Here is a 14,081-nt window from a genome sequence, read left to right as displayed (position 1 = left end):
CTGTCTTTTGTTTACAAATGCCAAGACTTCTGAATCCCTGAGTTCAGAGATGCTTGACATGCAATGCCGTGCAGCTGTAGCCATCCTGAGAAAAGCAATGAGACGGGTGTTATTTGAGTACACTCTCAGCAAATACTGACTGAGAGTCCTGTCCTCTGTATAGTTACGGCTTGACAGCTGCTATTTATTATGAGAAAAATAGCAACTGTAAAGCTGCTTGCTACTTTATTTACCTGAAGCTCAGCAGCAACCATGTTGCTAGGATATTAAAAGGCAAATTTTTCATTTAGTACCTCTGACCCCAAATCACTAGGGACCAGTTGGTCAGATTGCTAGCCATTAATTACCAGCATGTTTTTAATGTCTTGATCTCTTCTAAGATTAAGCACTGACCAAAACTATTATGACAGTATATTCCTGGAATTGCATTAGCAGAGGATAATGCTGATTCTGTGTACACAGCTTTGCAGCTCTTACCTGTAAAGTGCTGATGTGGACAGGAGTCCCTGTGCCATTCACAGTGTTCTTCTTGGCAGCATTTCCACCCTTCCCTTCCGCTTGTTCTGCCTTAGCAATCTTTGCTTTTTCAGCTTCAATTCTCTTTGGATTGTTTAGCATTACCTGAACCACTGCATACTCCACCAGGGATGCAAACCCAAAGAGAAGGCAAACAATCAGCCAGACATCTAAGGCCTTCACATAAGACACTTTGGGAAGTTCAGCAGCAAGAGTGGTACATTCAGATGCCAAACTGAGCACTGAGAAAATACCTGTGGAAAGAAAAACAATATATTGATTAAAGAAAACTTACTCTTATTGACACTGGTTGTGGTCTCCCTCTGAAACAGACAACAATGCATGATGCTTTTGTAATAGTGATTGGGACTTCACAATGCAGTCGGTGTATTTTGCAGCAGGTAAACAAAGTGCACATGCCTTCAGTTAATGAGTAAGTTAAACTGAATATTCACGTAGGATATTGCAGATAGTGATGAATCATTACTAGTGAGTACATTAATTTTATAAATGGAGAAAGAAGTGAAGCTAAACTGGTTGCTGTGGTTTTCCTGCTTCATCATGCATCACACAAGTGGGAAATGGGTTTTCCAGAGACACTTCCTAAAACGTGCATGTAAGTCTGGCAAGATGGAAGAGAAATATATGATACATAAAACAAAAGACTCCAACTCTTTGAAGAGCTACTGTTGTCCCAGAAATATGAATTGTGCTACAGCAGCAGTAATTCATTGAACTACCTGTCAGTAAGTGTGATATGAAAAACTTAGGTGAAAGGGAAATTTTTGCTAAAAAGTAAAACTGTATCAGCACATTTAAAAGTCTGTGTTCCATATTCACTGTGAATATGAAAACACTGAGGTGACTGATGGTCTACAATCATTCCCTATTTCAGCTTCCGGGATCTAGAGGACACCTTCTAGATAAAAAGCTTTTCAGGAAGCCCTTATGAGAAAAAAAATACATCTGCAAAGGCTGTTGAAAGGTCACACTCACTGTCAAACTAGGTTTTGACAACCACTGCTCCATACAAGGCTTCCAAATGTCACCATCAACCCAGGGCTCACGTTGCTAGCAACAAAATACAAGCCTAATCTCAAAGAGGCTCCTATGAAATGGTAAAAGCATCATGAACAGCTACATTTAGAAAAAGCTAACTCTACAAATGACTGTTATGTGGGGAAAACTTATTTCATCTTCCCAGGTCAGAATGTCCCATTTTGGTTTTGTGAACACTAATTATAAGAATCTTCTTTAATTATGAGGGGGTGCCTTCATGAAATGTCATTGATGTGTATAGAAAATACAGTAATGGCTAAAATGAGGCAGTTAGTCTTAACTAAGTTTCTTATTTTGGTCAAGCATGCTATCCAAAGCAGGAAAAAAATTGCAATTCATAGAGAGATCATTTTATTGAGATCCATTTTTGGTGACTCAGGATGTGAAAATGTTAATAAAATGCAAAGTATCTGTATTGGCCTACCCAAGTATTAAATTATAGTTAATTATAAATAGCTTATCATTACTTTGCTGCTTTTCCCATTTGGATTTCAGTAAGATTGATAACTTATTTTGTATTTATCTCCAAAATGGGCTACGTACTACCTCTTAAAACACTGAACAGAAACTATAAAGAAATCATTACAGTAATATGATTTAAAGCCACAGAATATTATGGTGTTTTATTTTGAAATGTGTAATAACAATGTATCATAGCAAAGTTGGACTTTTTGTCCACTGGGATAACAGAAAATGGCTAGATGTCCTATGTCAGGTTATAATAATGGGCCAAATACTGAACAAACAAAGCTCAGTGACAACTCTGGCTTATTTTCCATCTACTGTATCTGAACCATTCAAGCATAAAGATGCCCATAAGGTTAGAAAGTCAGCATAGAATAGTCTCCTCTTTTATAAATATATCTTCACTGACCAACAGCAGCTGTCTTTGGCTGAACACTAATTATGGATCGCAATTATCTGAAGTAACAAGTACAAATAAGGCTGTACTGCCTCTTAATATATAAAGGATCCATCTGCCTATGCCCACCTTTCTCTTCATTCTCTAACAGTGTACGGTGCCAAGTACCATGCTATGTCTATACTAGACTTCTGAAAGGCAGCCTCTGCCCTTACCCTGCATAACCAAATTAGCAATTAGCCAAGAATATGGACTGGCTCAACATCTTGATTATCATAATTATTTTTTTCCTACTAACTTTAAATGTGTTCACTGTCTTAATATGGGAGTGCTATTATCATGCCTGGTGCTTAAAACATTTGTACAACCACTTTGTAGAGCTTAAAGTACTAGATTTTACAATTTTGAATTTAATGCTACAAAAGTAACTTCTACATTCCAGTAGGCGAAAAGATTTTAGTGATGCTTTCATCAGTTTGTTCAGAAGAGCACCTGAGGTCATGGTGACCTGCCGCTAATTTCCATTTGCCTGTATTCCTACGATGAAAAGTTCATTCTCAGAGCCTGAGAAACTTCTGGGTTTTTAAAGTAACAATAAAGTGATATAGAAGCACAGAAATATTCTATTAAGCAACCATTTGTTGCCAGATCAGAGTTGGAATGGCCTTGGAGATGCTAGTACCAGAGTTGAAAGTTGCACACGTCTGGCAGCAACTGCACTAGGTACCTACCTAACACTATGCAAAGCCCAGGGCTTAAACTGAATTAGGAGAATGAATAAATAAAATGCAAGATTACATACTAAAAAAAAAAAAGAAAAAAAAAAAAAGACAGAAACAAAAAAATCTCCCCTCTTCTTCTTAGGGAGCAATAAAGAGAAGGGACAGAGCTCCTTCCTTTGCACTTGCAAAGTAAAGGGAAAGTCGGCCTTTCCAGCAAATACCCCCACATTTTTGCCCCTAGTGTGGCATCCCTCTTGAAGGCAAAGTTTAGCTTACCAGTAAGATTAGTTAGCTCCCAGCCTAAAGCATGATTGTAAGGAACTACTGTTTAAAAAATACTGCTCAGGTTATATGTGGATAATATCAGAAACTGCCAATCCAGCAAAGCACTTCAGCATGAGCTGCCAGATAAATAAATCTCCCTTTTTTGAATCCATCAAACTTACCAGCCTCAACACTATCTCCTGGCAGTGAATTCCACATGCTAATTATACCCTGTATAAACCAGTATTTGCTGGTTTGTATTACTGCTTTAAAAATGTCTGGCTTCATCTCTCTAATGTTACTGAAAAAGGTAATATTCTATTCCTTTTCTTCTAATTTGAAATCTCTAATACCTTCTGTTATCTCATTAAACTTAATAAACTTAAAGACATACTCTTGCCAATCCTTCATACTATAGTTATAACATGTATCTTTATGTCCTGCTCTGAGACCCTACATTCGTTAACAAAATTATAAAATGAAATGACCATAACTAAACCAGATCTGAGGACAGGAATGATGGGGTGGGGGCAGGCCTGGCCTCAGATCCAGCTGTCCCTTGTGTGTGTGGAATCTATTACCATCACTCCAAGCCTTCATGTGCCTTATTGTAACCCCTCCCTGCACTTGGGACTAAAGCTGTCAGGCCACTGCATGTGCACAGAAGTTCAACATCCCTCAGTTCCCTACAGCTCCAGGGAAGATCTTACTCCCTTTGGAAATCACATAGCAGTGAAGGAAAGAAAAGGCTTATGCACTGTCCTCTGGTAAAGAACTGGAGAATCCTCTGTCAGGCTCATTAAAATGTGAAACACCAGCATTTAGTTAGAGAGAAGCATTCAGTGCTTCTGAAACAGCCTTTATGTCACTTAGCCTCAGCTGTCTGGGTACCAGTCCTTTGCAGACTTTCTTACCACCAGATGATCTAACTGGGTGAAATGTTAGAGGCTTTGAAACTTATTTAGTTGCTACATGGAAAAGACTTCATCTTGAAACAAACATACATCCTTCTCCCAGAACAATAATGAGTCTACAAAAACATATTCTGCTTACTGGTTTGCAAAGTATCCCTAAATCACCTGGAAACTTCTGAGATGCCTAACCATGGGGACCAGTAGCCTATTATACTTAATTCTAAGGATTACTGTATTAAGATATTAGTAAATCTGAAGTAGCTGCTCATCTGATGAGACCTGTATCTAGCCATTGAGAGTGTAGTGACAATTGGTAACACTTTTTTTTGGGAGTATATATCATCCATTTGACACAGAAAAGCTAATCTTGTTAAGATTTCAAGGCAAACTATCTTGAAGGATGTAGCTAGAAGAGTTAGCTTGTTGCTTCCTTGCAAACTGGAGAAACATAAAACTCATCCCACTGACAGTGCTATCAATTTGCATTACTAAATATTAAATCAGGACTAAAGGATGCTAAATTTTAGCAGCTTTTGCATCTCTGGGGAATCAGGAAGAGTCACATAATCAGGCCAATGGTTTGAAATTGCATTATTTCAGAAATGTTAATACATAAAGGGCTACAATAAACACTTATAATAAATGAAAACAAAGAAAAAATAAATAAGCATGTGTTTAGTCACAAAGACTAATGCTTGTGTTACATATTTATGTCTATGTTACATAAATCAGCACTGTATCACTTATATATCTAATATATAATTAATAAGTATGTCTGTTGAGGATTATTAATGCAGAAATAGAGCTCAGGTTTTGATCATATTGGAGTTCACTACATGAAAAATATTGCCAGTTCTTATTTCTATCTTTTTAATTTAAGACATGCTACATTTTCCCCACTTTTTTTTTTCTTGAGATGTCTCATGTTTCACATTATGGAATGCACCCTTGATTCTTTTCAAGGTAAGATACTATATTTATTACTTGCTATCAAACTGATATTGTGACTCCTCCTCAAATACCTATAAGCACTTTTAAAGGTCAAGAAAAATAAAGGTGATTTGTATTCTGAAGCAGACCCCTATAGAAAGGATACAATAAATCAAATTAGATAGTATTTATGATACATTCAATTGGAGCAAGGTAGCCAACACTGACTCAGAAGCCAAAAGTATCACTTCAATCATAGTTCTCCAGAGTTTTTACAGCTCTTAGTTTGTTTTGCCTGTCATAGCACTGGAGGATGAAAAGGGACGGTAGATGACCTGAGACGGGAGCAGTGGGACTCAGGCCAGTGGTTATGTGGACAACTTTTTTGCCTAGCAAAACTCAGCAGGCACTCTTCCCACTCCAGCTGGCTCTTAAGACAGGGATTTCAGATACTCACTAATGCAAGACTCTACTGATCACAGACACAGACTGGTAAAGTGATGTGGCAGGTCCTGACTCCAGCAGTCTCTAGAACTGATCAACACTTCTGAGGTTTCACAGGACTCATGTCCTGTGGGGGTGTGGAGGTTCAAATATGGGTGACAGGTTTCTGAGGAAGGCAGGGAGCTGGAGGGATTCTGCAACTGCACCTCTGAGGTCTTGAAAACAGGTGTGCTGAACCTCCTGGGACATAGAAAAGATTTGGAAAATAAGGGGTATTGGCTTATGGAGGGGTGCCAGGGAAAAGGGGAGCATGAGGAAGCCAGAGTATGGGGGAGGTGAGGTCATGGCATGGGGATGGGAATCCGAACAGAAGTGTCAGGATGCAAGAGTTCGGCTCTACATTTCACAGGGCTTCTGTGGTCAGCAGGTTTGGCCACCCCAGAGCTGGAGTTCCATGTACAATCCAATTAGTCAAGATAATACTGCTTTGATTAACTCTGTGTTCTACTATCTTGTAATAAATGAAGGGCCTGCCTATTGCATTGTGCTGAGCAGCATGGAAGCCTCAGTCTGAAGTACTCTCATGAACAGATTCTCTAATGAAATAAAGCCCATCAGGTAAAAAGGATGCTAACTCTCTTCCAGACATCATTCTGTTTCTATTAATCTTCAGAAAAACTGCTCCAAGAGGTAGCTATTTGAAGCCTTACTCATCTTCTTGCTTTTTTACTGATCATTCAGATGTTCAGACTCCTATAAACTACATATTGCCACAATGTCTGCAGCATCACCCATAGATGGATAAGATCAGATTTGTCTGGGTTGTGACAGGCATAGACAGTGCACTTACCGTGTAAGTGTTAGAACCACTATCAAGCAAAGTCTCAGTGTTGAGGTGGATTTTACAGGACTAGGAATTAGGAGGTTTCAGTGAAAATGATGAGTGGATAATGGAAGTGAAGTTGCTTTCAGTTTCTAGCATCACGTTGTCAAAGCAACAGAGAATGGCTGAATGACACTACAGTGGATTGACGGTACGTGTAAACGCGGGTTACCCAGCGGGACTCTTGCAGCACTTGCATCAGGATTGATCCAAAAGGACAGCCAGGATAGAACAACAATTAGCAGTGTAGGAGCATAAACACCCATCATGTAAAATCCAACTTGTCTTCTTAAAGTGAAGATTACTTCTACACAAGTGTAATAACCTTTAAAGAAATAAATGCATTAGTGTTTAATGTGCTTTGCAGATCAACCTCTTCAGATCCACAACTACTAGGCCTTTTTTCTAAGCAAAAAGTAGTAAAAGTTCAATGATTTGGTTTTCTTTATGAAGGCAAATAGTTCAATTTGGAAAAATAAATGTTTAAAACATAGAACTAAATAACTGCCAAGAGTGGCCAGGCATGTGGTACCTTCTGTGCTCTGTAAGGCACCCTCCTCCTTTTCACAAAGCTGCCAGTAACAGGCACTTAAAGTGACTCTCATCCTGCTGCTGGCTTTAAGATTGAGTCCAGATAAAAACAATGCAGTCTAGCAGTCGTACTAGCTTATAACCTGAACATCCTACTTTGCATTAAGTTTTGCAAAGGATGACATTAAGAAATATTAGTGTAAAAAGTTTAAAATGAAAAGAGATGATCTGACTGTGACCCTAAGCAGATTCCTGCAGCACTGAATGCTGGTACAGGTGACTTTTAACATCAGTACAGACTTAAAAAAAATACTGTAAAAAACACTAATTTTTGAAAACAAGGAATATTGCCTCCAATCTTTAAAGTGAGGATCTAAATCTCCCAAATGTTTCAGACATCTGTTAACATGAAGTCAATAAAAAATAAACCTGCCAATATTAGAGGTTTTGCTTGAGACAACAGATGGATCAGGAAGTCAAATAACCTGAAAACAAATTCTGTTCAGATTTTCAGTCAATTAGGAGATCTGGCATTTTTATGTTAATATAAACACAACAGCATTATAAAAAAAGCTTTGTAAACTATTCTGTCACAAGGAAAAGGTACTCCTATGTCATATTACAGCAATTTAAAAATTCAGATCAGTCTGTACCTATAAAGTTTGTGCAAAGCTGATTTAGAAGATAAAATCTGTTAAAAATATATGCATTCGTATTCTATATTTCCTTAATTAACTATCATAGAATGATAAGTCATCTTAAAAGTTCTGTTTGGCATAAAATAAAATAACAACAAAATAAAACACTAAGGAAAAAAATTCCTTCTGTGGAAGACACTATATGGTATTTCATAGTTCTTTTTATTCTCTTCAATGACCTGTTGTCTGACAAACCCCCTCTATATTTTCGGAATAGTTTCCAGATACTTTTAGGTTTTATTTTCAGAGGGATGAACTTCAAAATCATTGTTTGCTTTCTTTATGAAAGAAATGCATTCTGTATGGCTTGGTAACATCTTTCATGAGGCAGAGAATAGTATCTATTGACCCCACCATTCAGCTGGCAAGGACTTATTTGGATCTGTGATACACTTTGATGGAACAGGCAATTTGCAAATTTAAATTTATGACCATAAAGTCACACCAAATTTCTTGACCCTCTTTGTACTTGTGTAGGTTTGGTAAAATATCAGTTGATGTGAATAGGCAGTAAAGATTAATTTCTTTGCAATTGGCCAGAATCTTCTAAGCAAGCCATAATTTCAAAAATTTGCTTGTACATGCAACACTGCCTCTTGATTACCTGACAAAATCCTTAACTGAATTAATTTTAACTGTGTGTGCAAAATCTGCTTTTCAAAATATCTTCCATATATGAATTTCAAGTAAATCAAACTACTGATTACTGAAAACACTCTTTAAAAAATCTTCAGAGTACTAAAATATTCCATTCACACTGATGCAGTATTCATTCCAGTCTTGATTTAGAGATTAACATGGATGTTCTTAATTTTTAAACAAAAAGGCTATGCAATAAAAGAGTTAGGATAATTGATTAAAAAATCATGTTGTCACTCCATGTGCTCTGATGGGTCTCTCATGTTCTTTCTTTAATGTTCAAATCATGTGACCATTTTACTGAGCATCTTGCAGTGTCAGTTCAACCTGTGGTCACAAGGTGCTGAAACTTGAGAGAACACTACTGGTTTTCTTTCCTGTTTAATGGTAAAGTGTAGAATTGTTAAATTTTTCTTTAAGTTTCCTTAAACTACCTAAAATATCTAAAGATTTTTTTAGATATTTAATTTTAAATTTAGAGCATAACTCAAAATTATCATGATAATTTCAATAACAAGACAGAAATCTTGAGTAATATTCCCTTTTCCCCACAAATAGAATGTAATTTTTCCATTTGTACAAATTTTATTTGGGGAATGCAAAATTCATTCCTCTATTTTTTTTTTTACTACTTTATAGCCTATTTTTTTTGAAGACTCATTGTTTAAATAAGAATAAAATATTTTTCTCACTGCTAAGCAAGCTTCTACCACGACCTGACGTAGATTTGAATGCAATCACTGTCGTGCTTTCACAAATGCAAAATTTTCCTGAGAAGAACTAATTTCATATTATTTACGAATGGTAAATCACCTGAGAAGCTGAATTAAGTAGCTAGGCTAGGAACTCACTCATTTTGCAGTTAAAAAACAATCCATGTTTCAATTTTCATTATCTTTTCCAAGTTAAATTCCTTAACTCTGAGATCTACTGAGGTTACTTCAGATCTATTCAGATCTGGGATCTAGCTCAGAAGCAACTGCAAGAGACAAACTCTCAACTTGAGCTGAATAGTCAACAAGAAACTTGCAGAGCATCTTCAGAAACTGCAGCACCCAGCCATCCTCGTTGAGTGTTAATGGGAGATTTATTCATATGATGCAAAGGCATGAACTAAAATACACCCCGCTGACCTCTGCTGTTGCAGAAAGTCTTGCAGTTGCCACAGTATGTGAGTGGTTTGGATATAATGATAGGCAGGAATCAATGAAAGGCAAAAAGATAAATAATTAGAAGCCAGAGTACAGACTGGATAAATTTGTGCCCACACACAGAAAATAATAATAGGATTAAATAAATACAGGGCTGAGGATTGTAAGCAGCTTTCTATACTGACACTTTCCAGAACACTTAGAGAAAGGAAGACCCTGCAGGGCAAAGCATTGGAAGCTACAGTCTAATACCGTCCACTTCTGGAACAAAAGTTGAACCAGAAAACCAAAGTTATCCTACTTTGCTGTAAGTGGCATAATTCTATGTGAAAATCCTTTCAGAAAAGTTAGACAATTACATAAGTGGTACTAGGACTATAGAAACAAAATGGTGATAGTAAGATCACAAGACATGTAAGCAAAACCAAGACAAACATTTAATCCCATGTTTATCCTCCATGTTTCCATATTTGAGCTTGTTTGCAGTAATCACATAAGATTGTTACTATTATATGGTACTTATAAGTAATTTACTTTAACCCATTAAATGTAAGACATGAACTGGAATATTACCCATTAACTATAAACAATAATTGAAGGAAGCTAAAAGGTTTTTACCAAAGAAATCACTTATGTTACCTACCTGTGCCTTTATAATACTTGGTACAGTTACCATATTCGATATCCTCCTTTTTAATATCAAACTGAGGCAGAGCAATTTTCTCTAGCTGTACAGGATCTCCAGACTGCCAGATAAACCGTAAGTCATCAGTTGTGTAACCAACTACAAGAACAAAATAATAATAATAATAGTTTAAAGAACCATCTCAGCTAGAGTAAACTCTGCAAGAAAACCTAGCATATATGTATTTCTTTCTTTTTCTATTTTCTGCTCAAAGAATTAAAAACAAAAATGAAATAATCCACAACTGAGTTTTTATGTAGGTGGGTGGACAATTTGGACTTGGTGGGTGGAACACAGATTGTCAGCGATATTACACTGATTAAAGTGCTTCTTCCAGTGCTTACTGTTTAAATAAAGTAAGTAAAGCTCTGGTCTCCACAGGTTTAAAAATTCCAGATGCATTCATACTCTACTTCAGCAAAGCATGAAAAATTTACTGAACTTTAACAGCACTCAAAAGTCTTTAAAATTTCAAAAGTATTTAACCACACAAGTACTGTGATGAATCTTGGGTTTTGTGTAAAACAACCTTTCTGCTTAGTTGTTCAGATTAAAGGCCTAGATTCAAGAAAACGTTGCCATTCCGGCATTACTTGACCAGGAATTTTAGTAGATATGTAGACCTACTGAAATCAGTGCCTTCATGATCTCCTGGGTATGGACCTTCCTAAGATTCACAACAACTTCATAAAAATAACAATGTCTCAAAGTTCTATGATGGAAGATAATATATTTTTAAAAAATAGTTGTTTTACTTTTTAATTCATAAAATCAGTCTCACCCCCTTACAGCACATAGCAAATAAAAAAACTGCCAAAATCCTTTATAATATCAATCAGTGGACACCAAAAATTTTGTCCATAGGGAATGTGTAGAACTGGGAATCACACTGCAGATAAAAGAACAGCTTAGTAAAAACCTGTGCCCTTCTTTGTTTTGGAAATCTAGCAACTAAAACCAAAATGTTTATTTGAAAATAACTTAAGTAGCATAAAATTGCCAGTGGCTAACAGGGAAAGTAAGCTCACTGTTAGAACTGGAGGGACAGTCAGGATGTCATGGGTACCATTCCTACTTTTAACAACATAATTAAAAGATAGAAGAAATTTTATTGCACAGTCTTTCCAAAGGAGCAAATTTTAATATATGAGCTTAGCATGAAGAGAGACAATTAGGTTGTTTAAATAAAGTTAATGAGAGCTTTTTTATGAGTAATTCATACTTGAATAACTATACCTTGCAATGTTTGTAAAGCAACCTAGATTGAGAAAGTTTGAGCAAACTTTCATTAATATAATTGTCTAATTCCAGTTTAACCCAATTGATTGGGGTTTACCATAAGAGTTAACTTCAGATAATGTATATACATACTAGTGAAAGGCAAAACTACTATGGACATAGCACAGTTCTAAAGGTAAATGCTGGCAATCAAAAACTAAACTGTAAAGCTCGATACCATTATTATTATTATTAACCTTGTCCCCACAGGAGTGTCCTGCTCAGCACTGATAAACCTGACTCTTCTTCACTTCTGTCTTCCCTTCCCCAGCCTTATCTTCTCCACTAGACCTGGGGCACTAACAACAAAGTTTATGAATTATGGAAGAAATGTACTGGAGCAAGCCACCTTCCTTCTCTCTCCTTCACACTTGTTCTTATTCAGGAAAACAGAAGTACCATGAAATTGGGATCACCATGGATTGGAGTGCTGGGAAAGAGCTGTGCTCAAGTAGACACCCCTGTAGCTGGGAAGCATGAAAGAGAATGAGTTTTAGAAACAGTTTAGCTGCAACTTCCAGCATGGCATGAAGCCTTTCAGAGATGAGACCTGGCTGCCTCTTCATAAGATCAAGTCACCTAGAGACCAGGGAAGGACTGGGAAAAGGGAAACATGCTTGACTACATTCACAACACATCTTGAAACTGCTTTCAAAAGGTTTAATACTAAATGCTCTCAATGTAGTGGCATCAAATTCCTTTCTTTCAGTACTGCATCAAAAGACTTTCAAACAATACTGTTCACCACTAATGCAAGGGGTTAAATTGGACCCCAACAACCTACAAAGCACCACATGTTGTAGAAGTTAAAACTATCTGGGGAAACCATGGATTCTTTTTTTCCAAATGATATGTGTTTTCATTTTACTAAGTTTATTGTAAATGTTTTTATGAAGCAAATCAGTTGTCATTATGCCTAATAGCAAAAGCTAAAAACAGAGTTCATGCTGCCATAACCATAAGAAACATTTTTGATAGGGAAATGTATGTTGGTAGGAACCAGTGAATATTAATTTCAAAACTCATTTAAAATGTTGACATGAACAATACAGAATTGATCAGTTTTCATTTGTTCCACTGGCATGCCTAGAAGGCAACTGTTTTTATGCACAGACTGATTTACATACAGCTTTCCAATTGCATCTTGCAGCGCTGCGTATCCATAGGGAACAAGGTCAAGTCCAAAGGGCATGACAGCGTAATAGACAATCTGAAAATACACAAGTGGAATTTAAAAGCAGTGTGAGCTGCCACATAAGTAGTAGATGGCAATAAGAAAAAAAATCACAGGTATTTGATTTTCAGCTTCTAAAATAGCAGAAAAATGCAATTAAAGTTGTAAGCAGAAGTTGGAAATTGAGCTATCTCTAACAGTCTGAGAATGAAAAATTATACTTTTAAATATATAGTAGTTCACATTTAGAGACCTACTAATGCATTACAAAATACATCTAAGTTATAAGAATAACCAAATCAAAGGCCATATAGAACAAAGTCCTGTCTCTAGCAGTGCCCAACAGCAGACTCCTGGATGACAATATGAGACTACAGCAATCAGGAAATTTAATTCGCCAGATATCCATCAGCCTCTCAAAAGTTGTACCTCAAGAACTTCCTAAATCAGAAGTGACATTTTAGTATTTAAGGGACCCCAACAGATTTTTTGTCTCTTCATGAAGCTGCTTCGCTTCCAGCTGCTTTCTGGAATCTGTGTAAACTTTAATAACGCACAGCATTCTGCAGCCAGGAATACCATAGCTAAGCTGCACATATTCTAATAATCTTTTAAATATCTTGAGCCTGTTTCACAGTTCTTTTCCTGGAAAAGAAGGGGGAAAATCAATGTCCATCCATTCTCTCTGTGCTATTAGTCATTTAGAGACTGTGCCACTCCCTCAGTTATCTTGTTTTTTCCAGTGTGAAAAGATCTGCCTTGCTTAGTGGTTTATAAAGGATACTGTTCCATACTTTTGACCATTCTTGTCTCCCTTCTTGCAGTGGGAAGACCAGAACTGCACCTTTAATTCAAGATCCAAGAATAGCATGAATTTATTTCTTTAATCTCTAATACTTCCTAGAATTCAGTTCACTTTCTCAAACAGTACTGAGTTGCTAACTGACAATTTCAGAGAACTAGCCATCATTACCCAAAGGTCATTTTCCTATCTGGCAATAAGCACCTCAAAACCAATCAGTTTTTACACAAAATTATAATAACTTTTTAGCATGTGCATAATTTTTAGTTATTTACGTTGAATTTGATTGTATACTTTGTTGCCTACTCATGAGATTGATTTGTAATTCTCAGTGATGTCTCGTATCTTTACTATCCTGAGTATTCTGGCATCATCAAAAGCACCTGTCAATTCACAGTTTTCCAGATGATTTTTGTTGAACAGCACAGGACCCAGAAGAGTTTTTCTGTGGGAATCTACTTCTTAATTCCCCTGATGGGAATATTCACTGCTTATTCCTACATCCAGTTTCTTACTTCCTAACTATTTA

General features: G+C 36.6%; 1 protein-coding gene across 4 annotated transcripts in view; it reads right to left on the bottom strand.

Moving 5' to 3' along the window:
- The window catches only part of GLRB (glycine receptor beta), a 46,369-nt gene that overhangs the window by 7,217 nt on the left and 25,071 nt on the right, over positions 1 to 14,081 (bottom strand). For all 4 annotated transcript variants that reach the window (XM_051619078.1, XM_051619077.1, XM_051619079.1 and 1 more), the window contains 4 exons: positions 12,704 to 12,786; positions 10,257 to 10,397; positions 6,767 to 6,919; positions 478 to 770 (listed from right to left, as the gene is read on the bottom strand). In XM_051619078.1, coding sequence (XP_051475038.1) covers positions 478 to 770; positions 6,767 to 6,919; positions 10,257 to 10,397; positions 12,704 to 12,786 — 670 coding nt within the window. The remainder of the gene's footprint in view (positions 1 to 477; positions 771 to 6,766; positions 6,920 to 10,256; positions 10,398 to 12,703; positions 12,787 to 14,081) is intronic.

Source organism: Apus apus, chromosome 4 (genome assembly GCF_020740795.1).
Source record: "Apus apus isolate bApuApu2 chromosome 4, bApuApu2.pri.cur, whole genome shotgun sequence".
Lineage (NCBI taxonomy): Eukaryota > Metazoa > Chordata > Aves > Apodiformes > Apodidae > Apus > Apus apus.
This window is presented reverse-complemented; position numbering and strand designations above follow the sequence as displayed.